Raw genomic sequence first — 25,111 nt, forward strand, 5'->3', positions numbered from 1 at the left:
AATCAATACAATAAGGGTTGGAAGAATGGGGACGCTCAGTGTTAGAGAGTGCATACACTGCATGCTTCTCAGTTTTGGTCCTTGACGTCTTTGGTTAAAAAGATTAGACAGCAGGTGATAGGAAAGATTTCTGCCTGTGGCCATTAAAAATCACTGCCAGACAAAGTAGGCCAGGGAAAGCCAACATGCCCCCCCCCAGGTGTTTTGGATTACAACCCATTGGCTCTACCCACCATGGCCAGTGATCATGGATAATGGTTGTAAGCCAACATGATACCTCCAGATGCCGTGGACATCACTGGAATAGGCAGTATTGAGCAGATGGGTTGCTGGTCAGACTTGATAAAAGGCAGCTTCATATATGGGGTGGGTGGGAGAGAAAGTGAGAAATAATGTGATAGCTGTTTGGATTATTAGGTTAACATGGTCACAACAGAAGCCATCAAATGGGATTTGTCTCCAGGGAAACAATATATTCCCAAATTATGATGAAATTTGTGTTTTGAAATAATTTATTTGTATTTAGTTTGTATGGAGTGCCATTTCATCACTACAGACTGTCACATCATCCAGCTACCAACTGTTTATACAGGTTTAGGACAGTTTTTGTTTATATTCATTACTTGTTACAATTTTCACCTTCATTGTTAACATTTTAGATTGTATTTTCCTGAGCTTGGAAGAGGTCACTGTTTGCTTATATTACTCTATGCAGGGTTGCTACATAATTATTAATACTTTCAATATAAACATGCTTATATCAGAAACTTTTACAGTTCCTGATGACTTCAAGGTTATTCATTGATGGAAATGAAAGGTGAAATTCAACTAAGTTGTTACATGCATGGAATGATGTTTGCTTGCACACCTGGGACTTCTTTCCTCTCATCCCTCTATCTGCCCCCTGTGGCAGCCTTGCTCTGGAAGGCTGGGGGAACCCTCAGAAAAGGTTTAGGGGACTTGCAGCCTTACGGGGGGGGTGTCTTATTGCATGAGTAGACCTCGTTATGTGCATGCATTTAGTGTTATGTTGAATTCCACCCTTTATTTTAAAATTAGGGCTGCAGCTTTAATTGATGAATCAAAATGATTAGTGAAAGTTCCTGACCCAATTGTTAAAAACATTGATGCTCTCAGTCCTTCATTGATGATGCTTTTTGAGGTGAGGTACTGTAGCCAGGCAACATTCCCCAAAAATAATGAAATGGGGGATTGCAAGGGTCATTGGGGCACTTTCCCATTTCCTATGGGAGGTGTGCCTGGAGGAGGAAGTTGAATGTTAACTCACTCATGCCTGGAGCCATGGGGGTCTAAAAAGGAATATATGAACAAAGGTCCATTTAGTCCAACATTTTGATTCTGCAGTGGCCAACCAGATCTGTGTGGAAAGCCTGGAGGTAAGACATGTGTGCACAAGCATTCTTCCACTCATAAGCTCCACTCCAGCCATTGATATACAGAGCCATATAGTCTCTCATAGCGGTAGTCACTGATGATAGCTTTATTCTCCATGGATTTGTATAACCTGTTTTAAAGCTGTCTAATTTGGTGGCTATCATTGCATGCTGTGCTAGTGAGTTCTATAATAGGCTCTGTGTGAAGAAGTATTTCCTTTTTTCTGCCCTCAATTCTCCCACATGTTGTTGTTGTTTAGTCGTTTAGTCGTGTACGACTCTTTGTGACCCCATGGATCAGAGCACACCAGGCACTCCTGTCTTCCACTGCCTCCCGCAGTTTGCATATTGGTAGCTTTGAGAACACTGTCCAACCATCTTGTCCTCTCATCCCCTTCTCCTTGTGCCCTCAATCTTTCCCAATATCAGGGTCTTTTCCAGGGAGTCTTTTCTTCTCATGAGGTGGCCAAAGTATTGGAGCCTCAGCTTCAGGATCTGTCCTTCCAGTGAGCACTTAGGGCTGATTTCCTTCAGAATGGATAGGTTTGATCATCTTGCAGTCCATAGGACTCTCAAGAGTCTCCTCCAGCACCATAATTCAAAAGCATCAATCCTTCGGCGACCAGCCTTTTTAATGGTCCAGCTCTCACTTCCATACATCACTACTGGGAAAACCATAGCTTTAACTATACGGACCTTTGTCGGCAATGTGATGTCTCTGCTTTTTAAGGTGCTCCCACATTCATGGTACCATTCATGCTTTGACCTTGAAACTATGAAACTAGAGCTGATGAAGAATAAACCGAAACAGGGCCTTGTCCTGGATTTCTAAAAACTGGATTGCTACTGGAACAACTTAAAACTTTCTAAAAATTAATCTACTACCTGGCCAGAGCGCTTGGAACTTTTTCATTTGATATCCGCAGGGGTGTGGCACGCGTCCTGGGGGCATGGCATGCCACCCGCAGGGGTGTGGCACCCAGCATGGGCGGGGGGGGCAGCCATGATGACACCTCACTGGAATTGCGCTGCCAGGGGCAGTGCGCTCCCCCCCACTCCTCTTCCTCCGCCAGTGGATGCACAATCCGCCTGGCTAATTTCTAACACTGCTGTAGCCACATTTCCCCATGGTTAGACAAGCATAGAATTATTAATAATTAGAATATTCCTGGTTTAATCATAGTTTGCCTGAAGAGCAAAAGCCTTGTTCATCTTGTGGCTTACTAAGATATGGTTGTCTGAATGAAGCCATAGTCATTTTATAATCTATACTGTGTGCAACAGTTTATTTCACATATAGAAGTGAGTTTTTTGTTTAGGGATTTTGTTCTATATTTAGCCTGTAAAAGATGTTAGAACACCTCATAAAGTAGGATCTGATAATAACTGATTTATATACGGTAGCTTCGAATCTGAGGAATTGTAAAACCAACTGCCTTCACTAAAGTGGTTAATTTTGAATAGTGAAATTGCTTGAGTGTGGCCTGAATGGCAGGAATAGGCTGACCCTACAATTTTAGGGTGTTGGTGCTGAGCTTTGAAGACCTAAATGGCCTCGGTCCTGTATACCTGAAGGAACTTCTCCACCTCCATCGTCCAGCCTGGACACTGAGGTCCAGTGCCGAGGGCCTTCTGGCAGTTCCCCCACTGCGAGAAGTGAGGTTACAGGGAACCAGGCAGAGGGCCTTCTTGGTAGTGGCGCCTGCCCAGTGGAACGTCCTCCCAGCAGATGTCAAGGCAATAAGCAACTATTTTACTTTTAAAAAACAACTGAAGGCGGCCCAGTTTAGAAAAGTTTTTAATGTCTGATGCTGTGTTGTTTTTAATATTCGGTTGGAAGCCGCCCAGGGTGGCTGGGGAAACCCAGCCAGATGGGCAGGGTATAAATAAATAATACTAATACTAATAATTATTTATTATGTTTGGTGTCTGCTATTGAGGTTCCATTTGGGGCTATTATTGCTATTCATAGCCATTGGTAGGCATATTTAGTAAGGAAAAGTAATTTTTTTGAAGCTATCATGGGGCTAGAAACACATTCTGTTCATCATGAGCCTCTTCTTCCTTCCAACTCTGAAATGGAAATGTGGGGGAGGTTTGTTGAGCCCTGTAGTATTCTGCCTCCCAACTTTTGAAGCAAAGGAAAAGCAGTTCACTGTCAGCATATGACAATAACAACTGCAAGTAGGAAGGAATGTGGTGCTTATACATTGTTTTGTAAGTGTCCCAGCAACCAGCATGCACTAGACCTGGAGTCCCCACCACAATGGCAGCAGAAACTGCACTATCCATAAACATCTCCCTTGGCACCATAATTTTAAAATACGTAGATGCTTAATTCTTCATGGAGCTGAGCATGTGCCCAATTAACCATGTTGGATTAGGCACATGCTCATACATTTCTGGCACTGATATCAACAGGTCTTAAACATGCTTAACTTTAGCTTGATAATGTCCCAGGTTTGTAGCCAGTTCTATTAGAACTGTCTTTCTTAAATGGAATGAGAAGGCATGTGTGTAGATAATCATAGCTACTGAAAAGTGGTTGTGTTACTAATTATGCAGTATGCCTGTCCATATTACTGGACAGTGCTGCATAAACATAAACCTGCATGTCCACATGCTAAGTACTGTCTGTATCTTGATAATACTTTTTTGTGAACTGAAAATACCGGTAATTGCTTTGGGATCTGCCAAGAATACCTAAAAAGCCTGGAAAGCCCTTGGTTGCTGAAAACCTATGCACAAATACTTTTAAATATGTTGTCACGATGCTTGTTCGGGTGTGTGTGCTATGCAATACTTGGGAAGCCCAAGAATCTCAATGATACTGTGTAGTCAACGTGCATGAAAGAGGAAAAAGAAAATTTTGATTTAGAACAAGGTTAGGAAACATGATCTGGCCAGTGAGCGAGATGCTTACCTCTCCTTTCACACACAGGCCACCTGTAAATCACTTGACATTATTGCATAATCTGTTAAAAGTTCAAAGGAGTTTTGTACAATTGTCAATCTGTTGTTTGGTGGTTATAGCAACCCCCTTTGAAGCTGTGCTTTCACCAGTCATCTGTAGGGCTGGGCAAAATATCGATATATTGTCCAAAACCGGTTTGAAGTCCATTTCGTGATATCTGTTTCATAATTTTTGACCTGGCAATATATCACGGATCATGGTGTGTGTGTGTGCCATGCAAAAATTACAATGGGAAAAACGATGAAGCCAGCCAAAGCTTCTCTTGATTCCTGCAGCCCCTGTTAACTCTGCCGACTCAGCTCTCCCCTGCCTCATGCAGGGGACAGTGGATCACAAGAGCAAGTGCTGGCCAAAATCACAGTGCAGGAAAAACCCTGAAGTCAGTTAATGCCTCTACATCCTTATTTTGGACATTGTGATATATCAGTATATCATGATGTTTAGCTGATGATATATCACAGTGTTGAAAACCAGATACCACCCAGCTGGTAGTGCACTTTCAAAGAGGGTCCCTGTAAATGTCAGTTAGCTCATCCTTGGTTAAAGGGAGACTTCCTGGAGGTGGTGGCCTGATGCAAAGGAGGAATGGGATGGTTTTGGGGGAGTCCGATCTGGCGAGGGCTCAAGTGGGTTGGGGTTGATGGTTATGGACACCAAGAAGTGGATGATGTAGGGGAAGGTCCTACTAGCATTGAATGGGGGGGGAAAGGTTTGGGTCTTCTGGGTGCTTCTGTACTTGCAAGAGAACTGGCTAAAGTGCCCTTTCCATTCAGAGAGAAGCCTTCCCCTTTGGTAGAGGTACCTAGCTAGCTAGCTAGTTTCAGCATCTCAGTCGCAAAGGACACAGTGATGCCATTGGTGGCGCAAGCTGACACTGCATGTTTGGCCAACTCAGTAGGAGTGCCTACCCGGCACAGTGTGGAGTGTATGTGGCTTGTGGAATCAGCAGCTTAGCAATACCTAGTCATATGATTTAAAGCTCTGTTGTGCCTTATTTCGTCACCTGTAGACCTATGTTTGGGCACTGTACTGAATTCCTGAATAAAACCTGGTTGTGGTGAAAGCTCAAGTTCTGAATCTGATGAGTGGAGTCAGGACAGGAGGCGCCTTAAAGTATCTGCAGGGGGGAGAATGTTCCTAAAATGGAGCATTTTTGCCTGTGGAAAAAACTTCATATAGCTTCCTCTGGAAAGAAAAGAAAACCCTCATTTTTCCTTTCTTTCCAGGGGAAGCTGTTTGTATTCAAAGCATTGGAGGAAGCACTTTGAATACAAACTGCTTTCTGTGCAGCTGATCTCAGATGATTGTTGGGATTTCAGCTGTGCAAGGTTCTTTTCAGGCTCCGACTATCAGCTGATCCTTGGTGCCTGCAGAGGGTCTTTGAAGCACTGACAAGCTGATAGTTGAGGCTTCGAAGTGCTCTGCAAATCCTTTTGACACAGCTGCAACTTTACATGCCCCAGTGGTTTTAGTAGGCGTAACTCAAATATGTTGGAGAAATTGTAGTCACGAAGGTGCATACTGTGGTAGGATTAGGAATGCTTGTTGGTGGCATGCTTTCTCTTTGAGGTTTCTCATAAAATAGTTCAGATATTGAAATAAAACATTGAGCTTACCCCTCAATTATGTCTATTAAGTATATATATATATATATATATATATATATATATATATATATACACACACACTAATATTTCTGATAGCAGCTTAGCGATAGTTCAAAAACAAAAGAATATGGAATGCCTGGACTTGTCACTGTTGTATCACAATGTATGGGATGTAGCCATTGTGGACAAACGAACACATCAATTATGAGTAGTTGGGAGCAAGGAAGCTCTAGATCGGTTTTTTGCTATTTTTGCACCACACCAAACAATAATATGCTCCTTCCTCAGTCAAAACTTGATCTGGATGTTGCATTAAGTGTCTTTTAAGAAACAGATACTCAGGTCTCTTTCACAATACAGTGGTACCTCGGGTTACAAACGCTTCAGGTTACAGACTCCGCTAACCCAGAAATAGTACCTCAGGTTAAGAACTTTGCTACAGGATGAGAACAGAAATAGTGCTCCAGTGGCGCAGTGGCAGCAGGAGGCCCCATTACACAAAGTGGTGCTTCAGGTTAAGAACAGTTTCAGGTTAAGAACGGACCTCTGGAACGAATTGAGTTCTTAACCAGGGGTCCCACTGTACAGTTTCTCCTTGTTTCCAGAACCAGCAGGTCTGGACGGAGCGGGGGGCAGAGATGAGTGATTAGTGAATTATAAACATTTTTATTTGAATGTATGAGGAATGGGTTTTTTTGTACCTATACTGTATGTATAGTGTTGATTTTATGCTTTATTAGGTGGCAACATGTCCACCATCTTGGTCTGTTTTTAAAATGTAAATCAAGCATAGAACAAGATTATCATAGAAAACAGGTCAAGAGACAAAAAAGTGGCCAGAGACCAGTAATACATTCCAGACTTTTGATACAATAGAAATTATAACAAGTCCTTAAAACTAAAAACACAATTAACATGGATATTCCTTATTTACCAGGCGGATGAACTTTATTTCTAGTGAACCGCAGCTTTATACTGTATTAATAAAGATAAAATGAAAATGCTAACTCAGAATATAAATAACCAAATAAAGAGAAAATTGGGAAATGACTTGGGAATTAAAGTGGAAAAGAAAATTAAATATTTAGCAGTTTGGATTGCATCTAAAAATCTGAACTTATTTCAAGATAACTATAAAAGTGTGTGGACCGAAATTAAAAAATACTTTAAAAAATGGGAGCAAATGAATCTGTCGTTTTTGGGTAGGATATCTGTAATTAAAATGAATGTCTCCCCAAAATGATATTTTTATTTCAATCATTACCAGTAATATCCAACTCCAATTGCTTTACACAGTGGAAAAAGACATACTAAACTTTCGATGGCAAACGAGAAAAACAAAGATAAAATATAAAATACTAACAGATGAAAAATATTGAGGGGCGTTTGCTTTCCCAGATTTGAAATTATATTATGAAGCAACCTGTTTAAGATGGATGAAAGAGTGGATCAAATTGAAGGATGTAAATATACTGGATTTAGAAGGTGCTGATCTGATCTATGGGTGGCATGTGCATATCTCTGGTATAAGAAAACTAGGGTTCACAAGGGATTTTTAAATCATGTGATTAGAAGGAGTCTGTCTAAGGTCTGGATGAGGCATAAATATATTTTAGAAAGTAACACTCCTGGTTGGTGAAAGCGGTCGCAGTAAAAAAGGATAAATATGGATAGGATCTGGGGAAAAGACCACCCTGAATATAAAGATGGCAACATAAAACTAAGAGATAGGGAAGAGTTGTCAAATTGGATACCTGACTGGTTTCAATACTTCCAAACAAAGCAGATGTTTAAAAAAGATAAAGAGGATTTGTACATCAGAATTTGAAAAAGTGATTTAAAGAGGATTTGTACAAGAAGAATCAGAATTTGAAAAAGTGATTTTTGGGGTCTAACAACAACAAAAATCTCTAAAATATGTAAACTATTGCTAGAATGGAAGCCGAAAGATGAATTTATAAAGGAGGTATTGACAAAATGGGCTATTGATATTAGGCCTATTATTGAAATTGCTGAGTGGGGAAAATATGGAATTCAACAGTGAACTCTGCATGATCATATAAAAGAAAATATGCCCAAAAAATGCAATATAGATGGTATTTGACACCAATCAAACTGACTAAAATGTATAAAAGAGGCTCAAAACTATGCTGGAAATGTCTAGAAGTAGAGGATACATTTATTCATTTATGGTGGAAATGTAAATGAGCAAAGGAATTTTGGGAGATGGTGTACAATGAGTTAAAAAAATAATAATTCACATTTCCCAAGAAACTGGAAGTGTTCCTTCTAGGCATGCTTGGGAATGAGTTACCAAAGAAAGCTCACAACCTATTTCTATATGCAGCAACGGCTGTGAGGATAATATATGCAAGATATTGGAAACAAAGAGAGACCCCAGAGAAAGAACAGTGGTTAAATAAATTAACTGAATATGCAGCACTTGCCAGTATGACATCCAAAATAAGAAATCAAGATGACAACCGGATGAGGAGTGAGTGGGAATGTCTAGGGGAATATTTACAAAAAATTAACCTCAAATATAAATTCCAGGTAGGGGATGCTTTGTGACCACCAGTAGACAATATAAAATATACTAAAGTGTGGAAAATAAGATGAAAGAATTGATGCATATGCAACTAAGCAAAAATTTAAAAGAATTGTCATGGAACGCTGAGTGGGAAGTCGAAAAGAACTACTGTATAAGAATGGAAAATTGTGTAATTGTAAAACTGAAAACAAAAAAGGATCAGTTCTTTCCAGCACAGAGTTTCTGTTTGAATGTTAACCTTTCAGTATTGATTTTATTATAGTATTTTTCAGTGCTTTACATATTTAAAAGAATATGTTTCTCAAAGAAGTAACCCAGTTGAGTTCAGGTTATTTTTATAGTTGGCCAATTTACTCTCTTGTACTAACACTGAAAAACAATAAGGGAGCCCAAATCTTACTGATATTTTGCAAGTATAATGTAAGAACTTTTACCTTTTTGTGTTCTTAACCCTGATGCTACTGATAACCTGAATGCCAAATCTTCAAAGTCTAGCAGAGAGAAGAAGCTAAAAGGAGAACTGGATATGATTTTATCTGCATGGGCATCATGTGTCCCAGATCTCTGACTTTGCACAGCAATGTCCTTTTTGTATCAGGAAGTTCACTGGCAGTCTCACCTGAATAGCACTTTATAGGTTTTAGCTAGATTGTCAAGATTATTGAAGCAGTTTCAGTAAAATCAGTAGATCAATATTCATTGGAACAGTATAAGCAATAATAAATATGTCAGCTTATATTTCTCCATCTTATGAACATGGGAAACTGCAAAAATAAAATATATATATTGTGGAACAAATAAGTAGTTGGAATACTCTTTTTTTATAATGCATACTAAAAAACTATCTCTCATAACACAGTTTTCTATATGGACATACACAGTGTGATATTTTCTTCTGTAATAGATTTTTCCATATTAACTGTCTCACTTTTTGTATGTTCCAGGAGACAAAGATGGCAGCAAAGTGACCACAGTGGTAGCAACTCCTGGGCAGGGTCCAGACAGGCCTCAAGAAGTTAGTTACACAGACACCAAAGTGATTGGAAATGGATCTTTTGGTGTTGTATATCAAGCCAAACTCTGTGATTCAGGAGAACTGGTTGCTATTAAGAAAGTTCTGCAAGACAAGAGGTTTAAGGTAAGAAGTAAGAAAAGTTAAGAACATTCATGATACTATTTTTCTGTTCTTATGTGCCAGTCTTTGATGAATGATGTTTCCCTAGGGAGTATATTGTGAGCATTGACACTGTAGTCTTATGATTGTATTTTTGTGCAGGATATATAGGAAGGAAGCTGGAAATTCTAGCTTTGAACTGTAATGCATTTCTTTTGACCTTGTAGTGATGTGATGGCATCTCAATAATCAGATGGAAAGAAAACTCCTTTCTTAGTCATTTCATTTTTAAAACTTCAAATATTGTGATATATTAAGGTTGCACTGCTTCCTTTAGGCATGCTCCCCCATGGGTAGTTGGAGATTTCCCCTGGGGCAGTCTATTTCTTGCTGGGAGAGTGTCTGGACGAACCAGCAGAGTGTGATTCTTTTGTGCCCAGTCTTTTTATCTGTTGCCACCAGACACTTTTTCCATTGAGAAATTGGAGATTGCTCCAGCATCTCTGATCAGCAGTGGCTAAAGGACTCAATAGCTCCCTAACTATGCCAGCTCCTCATGCCAGCCTTCAGACCAACTACCAAGTAATAATACATTGAGCCAGTGGGAGATTTACCCCTGTCACTGCTTCCCAGGGATAGATGAGGATCTGGCTTTACATAGAAGCAGCTGAGTCACACAACTACTTATGAACCACACAGCTGGTGCAGTACACCTCTGCTGAGCTGATCAGCCTCCATCCAAGTCAGTAACTGGGATGAACCCTATGAGGCAGAGTGAAGCAACATGGAAGCATTTAAATTTCTAGTGATACTGCTGCACAGGGAAGGGACAAGAAAAAGATGGTGGTTTTAGTCAAAGTTCCTGACCCCTTATAGCTCAACTGATCCTTAGAAAGGGATCGGAACCAGCTATTAACTGGCCAAAAGAGTTTGAAGGGACAGAGAGAAACCTGGGCTTTAGCTTACAACTCGGTGCTTTCCCCAGGCACCCTGAGTGGCAGAAGACAACTCATACACCTACAAACAGGAGACCAAAGTTTGGGATTCACTATGTCCTTAACCCTTCACTTGTTAGAAAATAAGCTTCATTGGTGTGTGTGTGATCTGGAAGAGTCTTGGTCACTTCCTGAAGTAAAGGAGGGACAAAAAGATTCATTGGGAGGGAATCAGGCTCTGTGATATAATACGAGCAATCAAAATTAAAATTAACTCCAAGCAAGAAGAGACTGTTTTGTATTTTATTGTGGGGTGGTGGTGTAGGGTTTTATTGTGGAGGGTGGAGGGTTTTAAGGTCCGCCTCCTCTCCCTGGTTGACCCAACAACCTCCAAAGCAAATACCAGGTTCAGGAGAGATATTTTCTTTGGAACTGCAGCAGAGGAGGAAATCCCTTCTTTGTTTCTGCTCTGATCCTGTTAATTATCAGCCCTCCTTGGCTTTGAAGTTTGCGTTTAAAAAAACAATTCTGTAGGCTAGATAGAAAGATGCATTTAATGTTACATGTAATTTGGCCCTGAAGCGGATTTGAAGATTATTTGTTGAAAGAGATCAGGGAAGTGGGATACATGGAATTATTCTCATTTTATCCTTGTACAGCCATATGAAGTAGGCTAATCTGCATGATAATGACTTGTTCAAAGCTACTGAGCTACCTTCATAGTTAAGCAGGGATTTGAACCTAGGTCCCCCTGAGGCCCAAATGAACATTCTAATAGCTATTTTACTATTCTGGCTCTCTAATATGGGGTCAGAAAGTTTCATCTAATGACCATTGTACATGCAGACTCAAGTAAATGTGTTGTTGCATGGAGCACCAAGAAGATATTGAGGAACCAGCTTGTTTTAGTTAGAATTTACCTAGTTGTGTCCATTTGATTGTCTACCAAACACATATGAATATTTTATAGAAATGGAGGTAGCGTGGAATGTTCAGCTGGTTGATACTTTTGCTCATGTCCAGGTTTCTTCCTGGAAGTGGGCTTTGTGGATAGAAGGTACTTCTTTTTTTACCATCTGAAATGTTAATTAGCTATAACTAGTTTAAATGGGCTGAGAGAGAGTAATAGGTCTCTGAAATTTAAGGATGAGCTGGTGCAGAGAAACAGCCTGAAAAATAAGTAACAAGTAATCAAGAGACACCTTTTTGCTTTTGAATTTGGAAGTAAGGATATTGCTTTGGAACAGGAGAGAGTTCTCCAATGCTGGGCTTTAAGGCTTTAGGAGTAGCTTTAACTTGCCTATCTGCCCCCAAAATAAATCTGGGGTCCCTAGATAGATACTCAAAGGTACCATGGTGCCCACCAAGGCCTTGTGCCCCTTCAGTTTTTAAATTTTATTTGTGTGTTTTGGTTGGGGTTGTTTGCTTGTTCTATGGTTTTGGCCTGTTGTATTTTTTTCTGTGATGGTGGTGGGGGTCCCTGAGTACACCAGTTTTTTCTGTAAAATTGGTGCTTGACTGTTGTGAACTTTCCTTAGATTTTCAAATGTGCCCTCAGGCCTCCCACAGTGGTAAAGCCCTGAACTAGAGAATGACAGAGATTGTAGACTGAGTTTTACTATCCCAAAGTCAATGCTGGTTTTAGGTGTAGCCTTACTTGTGTAGTGAATTAAAGTGCAAAATTAGATGAATTATGCACAATGGTGTGTCACACTTTCTAAGATTTATAAGCTTTCTGAAAAGCAAAATCTAGCTTAGCTATGCTGAAATGTTCTTGAATCCTGTCCTCATGCCTTCCACATACTAATGTAGTTTGACAAATGGAGTGCAGTGGGCAGCTACTAGAAAGAATTCCTTTTTAGTAGTCACACCCCAGTTGTGGAATGCCTTCATCAGATACCATCACTTGACACTTACTTGGGGGTCTGTTCAGTGCCAGAGAAATACCATTTTAGTTTCCCAGACCATTTAGTCTTAATTATCTTAGTGTGTTTAAAATTCTCTGCCCTAATGTAATATTCTGTTTGGTTCTGTCTCATTTTTCATTTTTATATTTTATATTTTACTTCTTAAAGTTTTCAGTTTTTATAGTAAACTGTCCAGAAAAAACTTGGTTGTTGGGAAGTAAATGGTTGTGTTTGTAATGAGAGATAATTTCTAACAAAACAAATGAGTTTAAACTCTTACATATGAAATTAATCTCCCTGCTGAAATATGAGGAGCTTCACAGGCATACTGCTGACTCGTGAAGACGCACCTGTTTAGAGAAGCATTACCCTCAATTCCTAGCTTGATCTATTTGTTGTAATTGCTGTTTTAACTGTTTAAACTGTTTAATTGTCTTAAAATGTATCATTCTGAATGTTTTGATAAAATTATATTACTGTTAATGTATTTTTATACTTGGCTTTATACTTGCAAACCATTTAGAAGCCATTTTGACAAGTGAACAGTATATAAATAAATTAATGCAAAGATTAATAATAGTTTGTGTGCCTTTGTAATACCTGCCAAATATTACTCTCTTTTTCAGAATCGAGAGCTTCAAATCATGAGAAAGCTCGATCATTGTAACATTGTCAGATTGCGCTATTTCTTTTACTCCAGTGGAGAGAAGGTACGTTTTGAGAGGCATGCAGGAAGCAAATAATTGGGTTTGCAGCAGCTGGCAAACTTCAGGCAGATGTGCACCCTCCTCCTCATTCTTGTCACCATCCTACAAAAGTAGCCCTCAAAGTCGGAAGGTGGATAAGTGAACAAACAGTGGCAAGGAGAAGTAATTTAAGGAGAACTTTGCAGGGGGGGGGGAATGGGATGCATGAGAACTTGCTAGCTTTTGGCTGTGGCGCTCAGTTGAGCTGGCATCATCAGCTCCCTCTTCTGGACAGGGAGACCAAATTAATCCCTGTTTAAGAAAGAAAGAAAGAAAGAAAGAAAGAAAGAAAGAAAGAAAGAAAGAAAGAAAGAAAGAGAAAAGCTAAATCAGATGATTAATTGGTTAGAGAGACTCTGGTAAGGAGCTGTAGCATGTGGCAGGGCGGGGCAGTAGTGCTCACCTGATCTTTGGTTGCCCACATCATTGCTGCATAATGGGATGCCGGGGGGGGGGGGGAGGCAGCAGTTGCCCAGCAAAGGCACCCCACCACTTCTGCCAGTGATTTTGCTCCATGCCAACCTTGCTGCTGCCTGTCCCCTCCCTCTCACCCTCCCAGTATGCAACAGTGACATCAGAGGCTAGAACGCCACTGCCCCACCCTGCCATCTGCTACTACATGCTGATCATTTGGAACGCACATGCCTACAGAGGCAGTATTTTAACTGTACACTGTAAAATCTCAAATGTGCAATACCTTTTTCAAGGGGTTGAAATATGGGTCAAAGTAATCCTATTATTTGCCTGGCCTCATTTGCACTGAAAAAAATGTAATCAGCGTGATATGGCATTTACAGGCATGGGTTGTCTTGGTGCTACAAAAGTTAATGCATTTACTGGTCTATGGTCTATGGATGTAAACAAGATTTTGTTAAAAAAATATGGTTTCCCTCCTGTAAAAAGCACCATGAAAAATACCATACTTCTGGTTTCATATAATCTTTCTTCTTCATCTCTGTCTTTTCCGCATTTCCAGAAAGATGAGGTATACCTTAATTTGGTTCTGGACTATGTTCCTGAAACAGTATACAGAGTTGCCAGGCATTATAGTCGGGCCAAGCAGACACTCCCGATGATATTTGTGAAGGTAGGTAAAAGGAAATGATAACCTAGATGGTTGGTTGCTTGGTTGTTACATCAGACGTAGGGCAGCAATCAGGTTTAGATGTTCGTTGGTAGAAATGGGTCTGCTAATGCCCTTTGTTTCTTTCTAATGGCAGCCTCTTGAACATTATGCAGTTTTGCTCTGGAGAGTTCCTTGACAATGGAGACACTTGGTTGGGGAGAGTGCTGCTACTGCAAAGGGGAAGCTAAGATATACCATAAGATCGCCCTGTTCTTGAAAGGAAATGCCGGCTTGTCTAAATGAGGGTTGATTTAGACATGCTGTCATGTCTACAATGAGTTTTCATAGATGGTTGCATATGGTGAGGGAAGTGTACAGATGACACTCGTATGTTTTTATTTATGCAGAGGATTGGGCTAGATGATCCTTGTGGTCCCTTCCAACTCTACAATTCTATGATTCTGTTAGGTTGCTAGGGGCTACTACCCCTGCTTTCCAGCCCATCTCCTACCTGCCAACCCTTTCCCCCCTCCCTGTACACCTTACCAACTTTTATGCAATGCCCCCCCTTGCTGAATTTTAAAATACAAACTTCTCTTTATCACAGCAACAGCTGTGGTGGCGGCAGCCATGTTCCCCTTAATTTTGTAAGCAGTGGCAGCAACAAAGGGTGTATGGGAAGGTTTGAAAATTTAGCCCACTGCTGATTCTTTCAAACTCCAATCTGAAAGGAGCTGTGCATGGCTGCTTTCCCTTTTCCATCTTGGTCTACTGCAGTTGTGAAGCTGAAGGCTGGCTTAGCCAGTCTGCCTGTCTGGGATGCCCACACACTCATTGGCCTGGGCCAGGGATGCCCTGCCTTTATCTTCCTCCTCCTTTACCTCTGAGCTGCTGTGATGGTCCAATAGCTTTGAGAGTCTAGTTCAGGCATCCCCAAACTGCGGCCCGCCAGAAGTTTTGGCCTACAACTCCCATGATCCCTAGCTAACAGGACCAGTGGTCAGGGAGGATGGGAATTGTAGTCCAAAACATCTGGAGGGCCAAAGTTTGGGGATGCCTGGTCTAGTTGGTCATCATGCTGTAGTTCGCAGCACTACCCAGTGGTGGCCCCATGAACAGAAGCATGATGACATTCTTACAATTTTATTACTTATACTGTATAGGTTATACAACCCATATGCCAAAATAGCTTCCATTTGCCATATGCAATGGGTTTCCATCTTATATAGCAAAGTGCCAAAAAACTAGAAAGGCTGATTCTTGCAATATCTTGAAAGTACTGATTAAAAAAACAAAAACGACACGGCCTATTTTAGATACTGATTAGGAATAGCTTCGTTGATTCTGTTCTGATGAATAGCTTCTGCTTGACATGTCCTGGCATGTGTTTGGACAATAAATTAATTGAAATATCTTTACCACTTGTGTTTTTAATAGCACACCATTAGCTTTACTGTTACCTGTAACTCTTGGGAGTACACTGTTCTTAATTCAGAAGCTGGATTAATGTAGCATACTCCTCACTATTGCCTTCCTGTCTGCTATGACTGAGGCTTCATAGCTTTCACCTTTTCCCTGGGCTGTTGCTTATAAAGAGCAGGTTCCAGTCCTCTGCCCCAGTGACCCAGATGTAATAATTTTTTTTCAAATTTAGTAAGTGGTCTAATAGAGGTGAACAAACTAGAGAAAGACAGTGCTGCCACCCCCACCCCCGATCCTCAGTGTGTTTAAAGAGTATGGATTATGTATAGATTGTAGAACAGAAGGAATTCGATTAAAAACCAGCAAAATCCATAGATGTTTTTATTGTAACATACTCTGTTTGACTGTCCCCTTCTTATGAGCCATTCCAGTAGTAAAACAAAGCTGTTATATTAGAAATGTGATGTAATATAATGATAGATGCAGAAGGACCCACCTCTTGTTTGTTTGCATTTTTATTTTATGTTAATAAAAAAAAGTAAAGCAAGATGATAAGCGATTCCACATTTGAGTTCTTAAATGCTCTCAGGTAGATGCCATCTGGACTTGGTGATATAAGAAGAGCATGCTGGATCAAGCCAATGGCTCATCTAGTCCAGTATCCTCTTCTCATAGTGGCCAACCAGCGGCCTGTGGGAAACCCACAGGCAAGACTTCAGCACAAGATTTGACAAGACAATATGTTATGTTAGTTTTTACTTTGTCAGTAAGGCCTAGAACAGGGATGGGGAACCCTTTTGGCTCAGTAGGCCAGATAGTTATCTTTCCCCCATCCCGGCTAACTTTGACAGATGTTTGGTACCACCCAACTGTCACTCAGGTTGACCCACGGGTGTGGGGCAAAGGCTCTTCTTTGCCAACATATTGCCCACAGGGAACATGCTGGCAAAGCAGCATGCAGCAGAATTGAACCCTGCCCATCACCCAGTGGCATCAGCTGTTTTAACAGGTATGCATGGTTTGGAGGAAATGGCTTGGCTCATTGGCCAGAAGTACAAGAACTTTGTCTCTTGTCCCTACAATTTGCCCCAGTTTCTCAGTTTTTTTTTAAAGTTCAGGTGCGTGGATTCACCCTTTATCTTCCATTGTGAAGACAGATGCAGATAAGTCACTCAGTTTCTTCTCAGTCTGCTTTTCCTCCTTTTGCACAACTTTGACTCTTCATCCAGTGATTCAACCAGCTCCCTGGCTAGTCTCCTGCTACTAATGTATTTAAAGTTTTTTGTCGTTGTTTATTCTATTTTTAGCAACGTGCTGATCAGTCTTTTATTTTATGTATCCTTTGTTGTCTGCTTAAATTTCTTTCGCTAAAAGAGTAAGTTTCCATTTCTGGAGTTAAACGTGACTGTGTTTGATTTTCTTGGCAGTTGTCCACTTACATATATGTTGAATTTGTTTGTACTGTGGTCACTTCCCAGCCGGTTCAAAAGCACAGCTTGCACTAGCTTCTGTGTGTCTGCGTGCCACTTAAAATTAAGTTCAGGGCTGACTTCCCTCTGGTTGGTTCCATGACCAACTAAACTATGGCACAGTTTTTAAGGATATTTAGACATTTTACCTCCTCATCATGCCTGGAATACATGCCTGGAATTATCCTCTGTGTGAGGATAATTGAAGCCACCCATTAGTAGGTGAAATTTAAATTCAAATATCAGGATTTAAATACAATATAAATATAATATAAATACAAATAAAATATAAATTTAAGTATCAGGATGGAATGGTTCCATAGAGTTCAGAGTACGGATTTGAGTAAAACTTAAACAAGCTTATTGTGTATCTACCCCTTTCATTTCTCTCTTATATTTTAATGATAGCAGATCTTGCACCCCTGTTTCACATTTAGGACAAATAAAATAAAAATCAAATAGTTTTAATGCAGTAAATGCAGTGAATAGGAATTTGAAAAGGGGGTGGATTTAGATCATTCTAGGTGCCTGGTTTAGTCACTAGTCTGCTTCCCATTTGCTGACTGCAAAAATAGAGTATGCATCTCTCCTTGGAGATCTTTGGATACTCTTGGTGTGGCTTGAGCCAAATGGGTTTTCTTTCCTGTGTCTCCACAGGTAACAAACAACTAATAAGTCTAATTGATAATAAATAATGTCCCATAGCTTTGGAAGAGAGTGAAAGACCGCTCCTATTAATGAGGCAGGGTATTTGTAGGGACACCAATAAGTTTTTTAAAATGTATTTTAACCCAATTCTCAGATGACTATCACCACAGTAGAACTCCATAAAAGAGCTGAGCTCTGTAACTTAATTGTGAGAGAGATCTCACCCTTCATTATGCCTCTCTCACTTGTATTCACTTTCTGGACATCATGGAGTCTATATGTGGTCCAAGAAATACTATATTGAACAGTAACCCAAGGTATTTAATACTCTTTACCTGTTCTGGAGTTTGACCATCCAGTAACTGACTCTTTTGTGTAGACTTCTTTTCAGAGACTAAGATGGAGCAGTCTTTTATCAACAATGACATTACAGTACTCAGTTTCAGTCAGAGCTTGTCTCTGGGGAGCAAATCAAATCCTGCCATAGAATCTGAAATATAACTTGTTCATAATAGATTGTAAGCAAATTGTTCTAAATTGTCTCTTATTGTCAGTTGGGCCTTTCTTAAAAAATATTTTTGTATTTCCTGTTCCCTTCGATTTTCATTCTTTTTTCTTGCATGTAAATATTTTCTCAGCTTTCCACAGTACTTGTTTCCATAAAATTTGAAATACCGGTAGTATTCAGCTTTTCTCTATTTTTATAAATGAGGAGGAAGTGTTAAACCTCTTTGGGTTTGAATACCAAGTGGTGTTAATTAGTTTAATTGATAAAATAACTGATGAACTAGAATTTGCTATTGTATCTTTCTAATAATTTTATACTTCTATTTTTTATTGATACTGTTTTGATTGTTTCTATTATTAAGCTGCTTTGAATTCTGAAGTGGAAGACAAGTGTGAAAGAAAAAAAATAAAACACAGAATACATTTATTATTTTAAAAAAGGACACTGGACATTACATCAAAGTGCTGATTTTAACCATATTTTTAGTTGTCAAGCATTGTAGAAAAGTTAGTATGTTAAACTTCCTGCCATGTTTTAGTATGGGAGATAATATTTATTTTAAAATCTCTTATTTATGTTCCAGTTATACATGTATCAACTATTCCGAAGTTTAGCCTATATCCATTCCTTTGGAATATGCCATCGGGATATAAAACCACAAAATCTTTTGCTGGACCCCGACACAGCTGTCCTAAAACTTTGTGATTTTGGAAGGTAAGTGTCTCTGGCAAAAATTAGTCCAGTTGAACATAGTTGGGGGACAGTGGTGTTTATCCTGAGCTCCATTTCAGTAGTTGTGGTTATTCTGGCTTGCATGACAATGCCACTGCCATTTATAACTGTATTACACTTAATTTTGGAAATGAACAAAGTGTGCGTGATTGCCTTTGTGGTAAATTTTTCATGGTTGATGCATGTTGGATAGGTATGTATATTGAAGTTTATGGCGAAGCAACAACTAGGCCATTTTGCACCACACATTAAGTCTCATTGCAATAAATGCATTAGCCTTGTGGCAAATATGGTCAAAGAAAATCTGTCTGAAAGTAAATATTTTAAAGACAGGCAAACTACACAATGGCATTATCGTTACAACATAGAAGTGAAGGGATACAATATCTGCTTTGCTCAGATGCCAGTCTTCTTTCGCCAGCGGCTGTCACTTGGCAGCAGCCATTCATCAGGCTGCAGGAGAGGATGGAAGAGTAGTTATGCAGCACCACTTCATTGGCACGGCTGGGAGTGCAACATTTGACTCCTCCTCCTCTTGACCCCAGCAGGTCGTTAGAAGGACTTTAGTGCCTAATGGAGTAGTTGAAATTTGTAAGACTTGACAGTATAAGGATATTTCTAGTCCAATACAGGAATGAATGATTTAAGTGTCTGGGGAATTCATTATTTTATTTTATTTGAACAATTTCTATACTGCTTAACTACAATAGTCTCTAAGCATTTTAAGGGTTTTTAAAATCAATACAAAAACCTTGAACCTGACCTGGTAATGTACGGGCAGCCAGTCCAGACTTCTGAGCGCTGCAGTTATGCGCTGGCGATGGTCTGTCCCCATCAGTAGCCTAGCTGTGGTGTGTCTTGTGGGCATGGGAACTACCAACCCACAGTGTCTCTTTATTTCCAAGGTTTAACCTCAGTTTATTGACCCTCATCCAGTCCAGCAGCGCACCCAGAGAATGGCCCAGATCATGTAAAACCCCTTGTGACTCAGATGTTATGGCGAAGTAGAGCAGTGATGACACTTTGCCCCCAATTCCTAAGGACTGCATCCATAGACCTTATACTGTATAGCTTTAAACAGCATTGGGGACAAGATTGTACCTTGTGTTACATTGTATTGCAAAGACCAGGAAGCTAAAACACAGTTAATGTGTTTCATGGTGTCTTAACTCCCTCTCTCTGTTGAATATGATAGCAGTGGTATCCTTTTCTGAATTAGATTCATAATGAGACAGAATATTTTGATAACACAGCTGCCATGCTGTTTTTAAAGATGTTGGGCCTTTTCTGTAGTTCGGATCCTGTGGTTCTCTTGAGCCTAAACATCTGTGCCTTCTCCCAGCTTGGGAAAAGTGAAAAGGTATTATGCAACAGGAGATCTATGTAGTGAAAAGCTGCAAATGAAGCTTCATCTTAAAGCAAAATAACATTTGTTTGTTTAATTGCACTGCATGTTTTTGTTCTTGTTTTAAAAAATAACATCTTCCTTTTTCTTTCTTCATGTCTAGTGCAAAACAGCTAGTTCGTGGAGAGCCTAACGTCTCTTATATCTGCTCTCGGTACTATAGGGCACCAGAGTTGATCTTTGGAGCTACAGATTATACCTCCAGTATAGGTATGTGTGTATTTATTTTTAAAATATTTATGTTTTATGTGATCAGAATGGTAGACTACACAATCACAACTATGCTGAAATGCAACAACAACATCAAACCCCTGTTGAGGAGCTATTATGGAACACTGCACTTCCACACACACACACACACCGCAAAGCTACAGTTCACATGGATATCCAGTATTTGCAATGAATTGTAGGTGACCCTTACTGTTCCATTATAACACCAAACTGAAAATCAAGATAAAAGATTCTCATCTGCTATGTTTTCAGAATCCTGTTAAATGGTGCTGAGGCAAATTCTAGTATTCAGGACCTTCCACCTCTATTTCTGTGTGACATCGTGGCATTTTCTGGTCCTTTTTTGCCATATCAACAATGCCACCTTTGTTTATTTCTGCAGGATGCAAGCTATGCTTTTTAGTGAGACAGCCCAACTATAAAAGGCATAAAGGTTACCCAAAGTGGGCTGCAAGGAAGTTTATGGCATCAGACCCTGGACTGGCATAGAGATTATTGAATTAATTAATTGCATATTTTACAAATCCTGCCAGTCCTCCAGTGAGCTGAGGACAATGTACATGGCCTTTCTCCCTCAGTTCTTATCCTTGCAACAACCCTGTTAGGTAATTAGACTGAGAAATAGCGATGCTGGCCCATAATTATCCAGTGACCTTCATGGATGCTTGAGGATTTGAATCTGGGTCTCCCAGTATAAATCCAGTTTGCCACCATGTTGCATTTAAATAAGTGAAATCTTCAGTTTTCTAGCTGATATGGTTAGCTTATGCAGTCACCTGAAAATGCATAGTTCCAGTTAATGAGTCCATTGCCTTATCATTGCTGTTTCCTGAATCATTTTCAGCATGCCACATCAAGCATTCCCTGAATCCTTTCCAGCATAGCAGGATCATTCTTCTAGTGCAGCCTGCTAGCTGAGGCTGATGGGAGTTGTCCAAAACATCTGGAAGGCACCAGATTGGGGACGGCTTTTCTAACGTATACCTGAGACTGAAGCAGAGTACTCTACATGCATCTTGTCAGTATTGGTAGAGGAGCACTGTTATTTCTAAAATACTGGAAACTAGGCTTCTTTTCTTGCAGCCTGAAAAGTGACTTTGGTTTTCTTTACCACAATACCATATTGTAGACAGTAGTGTTCAGTTGTCTTCTTCGAGCTGTGCTGCTTTTTCCTTCCTTGTAAACTAGAAGTCAGAATGCACAATGCCTTCCTCCTCTTTTGAGATTTTAGTTTTACACTGTATATATAAACATTTTATTTATATTACATTTATATTCCACTTTTCCTCCAAGGAGCTCAAAGTGACATACATAGATCTCCTCCCTGATTTTGTTCTCACAATAATCCTGCAAGGTAGGTTAGGCTGAGTGTGTACCTGTCCCAAGGTAACCCAGTGAGCTTCATGATTGTGTGGGCATTTGAACTGTGGTTTTCCAGGTCCTAGTCCAGGCATCCCCAAACTGCGGCCCTCCAGATGCTTTGGCCTACAACTTCCATGATTCCTAGCTAACAGGACCAGTGGTCAGGCACGATGGGAATTGTAGTCCAAAACATCTGGAGGGCCGAAGTTTGAGGATGCCTGTCCTAGTCCAACACAATAATGGCTCTGTAAACACATTTTAAAACACATTTACTGAAAACACATTTTTAAAAAATGACACACATTGAAATTACCAGAGATGTTGTTAGAGAGGAAGGTGGTGAGCCAAGGCATCAAGGTCTGAAATGAGAGTGAGTGGGAATGTGAGCAGCAGTATGGAGATACAAATGGAAATATCTATTGAATAGAATGAACTTCATATTAGAGGAGGGGTGTGTGTGGAAATTGGCACAATCTGAAAAGAACACCGGCACCATCTTACTGAGTTAATTTTGTATATAATTTTGCTTTGCAAGTTTTGACCTGGTACAGATTCATATAAGGTACCATTTGTATGAACATTGTTGGTGCTTCTCTGCAGTGGCCTAAATGCTTACCTGGTAAAGTAAGCCTTACTGTTCTGTTTCTATGTCTATTTATACACTGTGTGTGTGTGTGTGTGTGTGTGTGCGTGCGTGCGTGCGTGCGTGTGCGTGTGCGCACACACATATATAGAGAGAGAGAAAATGGATATATGTAACCCACAATATCTTCCTATGTTTCTTCCCCCCTCCCCCAGATGTTTGGTCTGCAGGCTGTGTATTGGCAGAGCTGTTGCTAGGACAACCAATTTTTCCAGGCGACAGTGGTGTAGATCAGTTGGTGGAAATAATCAAGGTATGGGATTTTTTTTTTAATTTGGGCATCATTTTAAATTGGAAATGAAATAATAATAATTTTAATGTGACTTTGGTTTATATAAAATGCTCCTTATATTTAAAAATAAATGTAATACTGGCTTTTCTTTTCCAGGTAAGTAAATAAGTAACTTTTACCCCTTCTGCACATAGGGCACTCAGAGTCGCTTCACTACATTAGAAATGCAAGAAGCCCACTTTGTGAATCTTTCTACCATGAAAAGCAGGATATGAATAACCTAAATCAGTAATAAATATAAAACAGAAAACGTATCTAAAAGTGCAAAAATATGTATTGGAATCACTACCAAATGGTCAGACATAATGATTCCTGCTCCCCACACCCCTCACAATGTCCATTGCTCATTAATTGTGGCATGATCCAGTAGCAAGTAGTCTTCCCTAGCTATGAAAATCTCATCACTATTTGTGGAGCAGGGGTATTTGCTGCGACTCAGAAGTTTCCTTCAATGTATTTTGACCCAATTCTAAGTTGGTTGTGTATCCCTGCAATCCCAACTTCAAAAAAAGAACTGAGCCCTATAACTTATATGTGATAGATATCAGGGCCAGAGAAGTTGTCAAAAGGAATTGCATGCCTGGAATTGAGGAACATAGAGAATAAGTTGTGAAACTAGGTCGGCTTATATCAGCATCAAGGGGTGGTTTTCAATCTGTGATTGACAGAACCCAAAATAGTTCTCCACAAAATTCAATGGTCAAACCTATATAAATGCACACAGATATATAGTTCTTATGCAGACAAAATAATAGATTTTGTTCAGTTCGTCATATTCAGTTTAGTTCTTCATTTAGACCTCTTGATGTATATCCAATGAAATTCATTCTGTAGGAGTTTCTGCTATAGCTGTTGTCCTTTTAGTGTTCATCTTCTCTCTTGGCAGCAAAATTTTAAGTCTTTCTTAACATGTCCACGTTGTAGAAAATGCTGTGTGCTTTGGCTCCTTATACAGCTTTTGTGCTTGCAAATGCAGGTCTGAATAGGTCTCGTAGACTATAGGATCTGTGATTGAGTTGCTGTGATCAGATGCTGCAGATAGGGGTTGTATCCCATCAAAGGCAATGTTTTTTAACGGAGCTGGACACAAATCATCCATGAGGAGAAAAAAAAGGGCATTTCTTATATGGAATGTACTCATATGCAGGTTCTTCTTTTTCTTGGTAGTAAAATAAAGTATGTTTACAGTAGCACTTGGCTTATCTAAAGTGCATTTTGTACAAAATTATCTAAGTGCTTCAGAGATGGTCTGCATAATGTTAATTATGGTGCATAGTCCTACACACATTTGAATTAATTATGTGATCAGTACTCCAGGGCATAGTAAGAAACACAGCCAGTGATTAAAATGTAAACTTGGCCGCAGTTGGAGAGATCACTAGATGTGCCGTTCCTGTTTGCATCCATTCCTTTTACTATAAGTGCTACATGCTACAGATGTTGGCTGCAATAGCTATATTGTTTCAAGGTGCTAATAGACCACGTTTTATATTTTCTAGGTCCTTGGAACTCCTACAAGAGAACAGATTAGAGAAATGAATCCAAACTACACTGAATTTAAATTTCCCCAGATTAAGGCACATCCATGGACTAAGGTGAGAGCCTGTTTGAAATAGTGGTGGGTGCCTGGAGAGGATACACTGAGGTCTATACATTAATCTTTACAAGTTACGGTAATGGGCAGAACCAAGGCACTATATTACTCAGTGGTCCTATAAATGTTAATGCGTGTATTTTAACCATGTTCAGAATAGTATTTTTGTTACTGTAACTGGAAGGCACTTCCAGTCAGATGGGGCGAAACACATATTTCTCTTTTCAACTGCACCTTCCTTTACACCCCACCCTTCCTACTTATGTAGTGGGAATCCAACCCTTTATTCTTCATAGCCAACTCTCGTGTGTGTGTGTGTGTGTGTGTGTGGTGTCTTGTGTAAATATGGAGGTTTCAGGGTGTCTTATTACTAGATTAGCTTCACCCCATTTAACAGGAGATTCACCTGGTGAATATTGATAGGATTTTAGCTGAAACAAAGTAACTGAGAAACAAGAGGGAGGCTGCAGTATGCTCAGGTTAACCCCAAGGCTTGTAGAAGTACGAAATA

The 25,111-nt window shown here is 39.9% G+C and overlaps 1 protein-coding gene across 2 annotated transcripts in view; it reads left to right on the top strand.

Moving 5' to 3' along the window:
* Positions 1 to 25,111, top strand: part of GSK3B (glycogen synthase kinase 3 beta) — a 58,795-nt gene that overhangs the window by 10,315 nt on the left and 23,369 nt on the right. For both annotated transcript variants that reach the window (XM_035140437.2, XM_035140439.2), the window contains exons 2-8: positions 9,471 to 9,664; positions 13,109 to 13,192; positions 14,205 to 14,315; positions 18,925 to 19,055; positions 20,582 to 20,688; positions 22,870 to 22,967; positions 24,506 to 24,601. In XM_035140437.2, coding sequence (XP_034996328.1) covers positions 9,471 to 9,664; positions 13,109 to 13,192; positions 14,205 to 14,315; positions 18,925 to 19,055; positions 20,582 to 20,688; positions 22,870 to 22,967; positions 24,506 to 24,601 — 821 coding nt within the window. The remainder of the gene's footprint in view (positions 1 to 9,470; positions 9,665 to 13,108; positions 13,193 to 14,204; positions 14,316 to 18,924; positions 19,056 to 20,581; positions 20,689 to 22,869; positions 22,968 to 24,505; positions 24,602 to 25,111) is intronic.

The sequence above is a fragment of the Zootoca vivipara genome, chromosome 16 (genome assembly GCF_963506605.1).
Source record: "Zootoca vivipara chromosome 16, rZooViv1.1, whole genome shotgun sequence".
Taxonomy (NCBI): Eukaryota; Metazoa; Chordata; class Lepidosauria; order Squamata; family Lacertidae; genus Zootoca; species Zootoca vivipara.